Source organism: Pediculus humanus, genomic scaffold (assembly GCF_000006295.1).
Source record: "Pediculus humanus corporis 1103172108293 genomic scaffold, whole genome shotgun sequence".
In the NCBI taxonomy this organism is placed as follows: Eukaryota; Metazoa; Arthropoda; class Insecta; order Psocodea; family Pediculidae; genus Pediculus; species Pediculus humanus.
Window position 1 is genome coordinate 851,905 of NW_002987862.1, and position 3,202 is coordinate 855,106.

Here is a 3,202-nt window from a genome sequence, read left to right on the forward strand (position 1 = left end):
CTTAGACAACGATAATTCACACATACCAAAGACTGAACCATCAAATGATTCCGATAATTCAAACAATAGAGAAAATCCAATTGCTAAAATCAAAAGATATCAGGTATTAAAAGGAAATATTATTATTATTATTATTTGGAAAACCAGTAAAAAAAAAAAATCCTAAATTATATAAAGACGAAATAAAGCACGTGAGCGCGCGTGTGTTCACCACGTGGGTTTTTAGCAAATTTCATTCAAACTGAGGGAAATCCCCTGCCCTCTGCCCCTCGTGCGTGTTGACTTCGTTTAATAGAATCAAATGAATTTTACACTTTGAAGTCTTCGTTAGGTTTTGTCTCCTCCGTCCCCCCTCCCCCCAAAAGTCGATGATGATGATTGATAAACAAACGACGCACAGATTACGAAAAGGTTTTGATGTTTTGTTCTTCCCACGACTTTAAGCAGTCGAAACTTTTTTACAATAATAATAATAATAATGAATTGATTTTAGGTTGAAGCAGAAAGCAGAAAAATTGAATTTGCCAGACTCCTAGAGGAGCACGCCCAAGTAATAAGACAATTAAAACAAATGGAAGAATCCGAATCGTCTCATCATTTTCCCAACACAATGGCGGCAAACGTTTCTAAAGCGTGACCTTCTTATCATTATTATTTTTCATCATCATCATCATCATCATCACCGTCATTTTCTTCTGGCTATGTTAATTTACATTCGAATCCTTTTTCTTTTTTTTTTTTTTTTTTACAACAATAATAATAATAATAAAAACAATGTTGATGATAATGGTCGAACCCAAGGGTAAACGAATATAAAAAAAAAAAACAAAACCGAAATGTTAATGTCGTCGAAATTGTTTATATTTGATGAAAAGAAAAGTTCTCTTTCCACGTTAACCTCCTGCTAAATTTTATTAATAATAATAATAATAATAATTTACAAAAGAGAGAGAGAGAGGGGGGGGCATCATCTCAACGACGTTAATAATAAAAGGAATTTAAAAACAAAATTTTCAATTTTCAAACATTAGTGACATCTATTGGTAAAAACCCCGAACTAATAATAAATGTAAATAAAAGTGACAAACACAATGACATAAATTTGCAATGACAATAATTATAATAATAATAATAATAATACTTTCAATAGTAAAATATATATAATTTTTTGTATTTAGAATGTAAAATTTAATAATAATAATAATAACAATAATAATAATAATACGTGTAAAATTTCTTTTTCATATTCATTACATATAATTATTATATATAATTTAAAAAAGATTCCTTAAATGTTATTATTTTTAATATTAAAAAAATTATTATTATTATTATTACGTAATTAATTTTATATATTATTAATTAGTTATTGGTATTACCTATACGAATGTGATAATTATAAATAAATGTTTTATTTTTATTTTTTTTTTTTGGGGTAATAATTAAAGTAATTAATTATTTTTATTTTCTCTTATTTATTTTTAAAATAAACTCCTTTAATCATAATTTAAAAAAAAAATATATATATATATATATATATATATATTAATATAATAATAATAATAATAATATTACAAATATATTTTAATTACAACACGAAATAAAAATTAAAATTTTTTTAAAAGCCATAATGATGATAATTATTGTGAGACAAAATAAAAATAAAAAAGGAAATGACATTTATATAAATAAATAAATAAAATTTTTTTTAAAAATTAAAATACAAAACAAAAGTGTCGAATGAAACAATCAATCAATCAATCAATCATAGATTGAATAAATGAATATTTTATACAAATAATAATTTTTTTTTAATTCGATGACATTAAATCAGATTTAATATCTTAATAATAGTTTGAATACATAAATACATATTATAAAAAATTATACAAAAAAAAAAAAAATCTAAAATAAAATAAATACTTAATTCTGTAATAATATTATTATACAAAATAAATATTATTTACATTTACACATACATACATAAATTTCAATGGAAGACTTTTTTTTTATTTCGAAATCCAATGACATTAAAATATTAATAATTAAAATCGAAAAGATGACACAAGTTTAATTTAAACAAAAAATGAAGGCTGACTGATAAAGGCTGATAAAAAGTTTATAATTAATAATAAATCTTATTCCATTTATGTATTTTTTTTTTTTTTCATTTACAAACAAAAAATTTATGGGTGATTAATTAAATTTTATTTTTAAAAAAAAAATTATTTTTCTTACTGTAATGACGTCATTAAAAAAATTCATAATCCTCTATGTAATTAATAATATGACATAAACTTTTTATTATCTTCAAGTTCAATTTTTTTTTAATTAAGGTTATCATTACAGGTACTTTGTAATAAGCATAAAGGCACTAACATTGGTCATAATTATTATTATTATGATTATTATTAGGACTTTTTTTTCCCTTTTTTTCCTTACATTCATTCATCAGATATAATTAGCTTGTAATTATTAATGAGGAAACTTGCATCATTTTTTTAATTTGTTATTAAGTAATTAATGATTACTCTGTAGTGATGGTTTTTGATTTTCTAGAATTTTCTAACATTGCATTGTGTTTTCAGATTGAGCTTTTACCATATTATTAAGTATTAAAACTTTTTGAACTAGTCGAACGTTTTGTTCTTTTAAATATCGAATCATATCAGCTTGTTTTTCTAAAAAATCTTCTATGTGACATCCGTTCTCCCTGAAAATTATTAAAATAAACAAAATTGTATTATTATTATTATTATTATTGTTTCAAAATCATTTAATTCATAACTTAAGTTAGGAAATATTAGTTTAACAAAAAAAAAAAGAAAAATAAATAATACCGAAATCCAATTTCTCCAGATGAATAACTATCTCGAACAAATGTTGCCATCCATTCATCTCTTTGTACATCAGGACATGCTTTACTTTTATTAAATTTATCAACTTTATCTATTGATTATTAAAAAAACATACATAAGTACTTTAATAAACAAAAAAAACTTTTAATAGCAGTATTAATTACTCACATATGTACATAATTATGGTAGGTACCATAAAAACATTTTCCAATGTAATTATAAAGCACATATAATTCATAGGAGTGAGAAATCCATGACTATCACATCTTGTATTAAGATCATCATATTGATCATGGAATAAAGTGGATATAAGCAAAAGTATTGTATTCCCTACAAGTAATAAA

The 3,202-nt window shown here is 22.6% G+C and overlaps 1 protein-coding gene across 1 annotated transcript; it reads right to left on the reverse strand.

The window, feature by feature from the left end:
* Positions 1-2,565: 2,565 nt before the first annotated feature.
* On the reverse strand, positions 2,566-3,096 carry Phum_PHUM548730 (uncharacterized protein; the record flags this gene model as incomplete). Its single annotated transcript, XM_002431755.1, has 3 exons — positions 2,566-2,713; positions 2,841-2,949; positions 3,027-3,096. 3 exons carry the CDS (start codon positions 3,094-3,096, stop codon positions 2,566-2,568), a joined length of 327 nt encoding a protein of 108 aa, XP_002431800.1.
* Between the last annotated feature and the right edge of the window lie 106 nt (positions 3,097-3,202).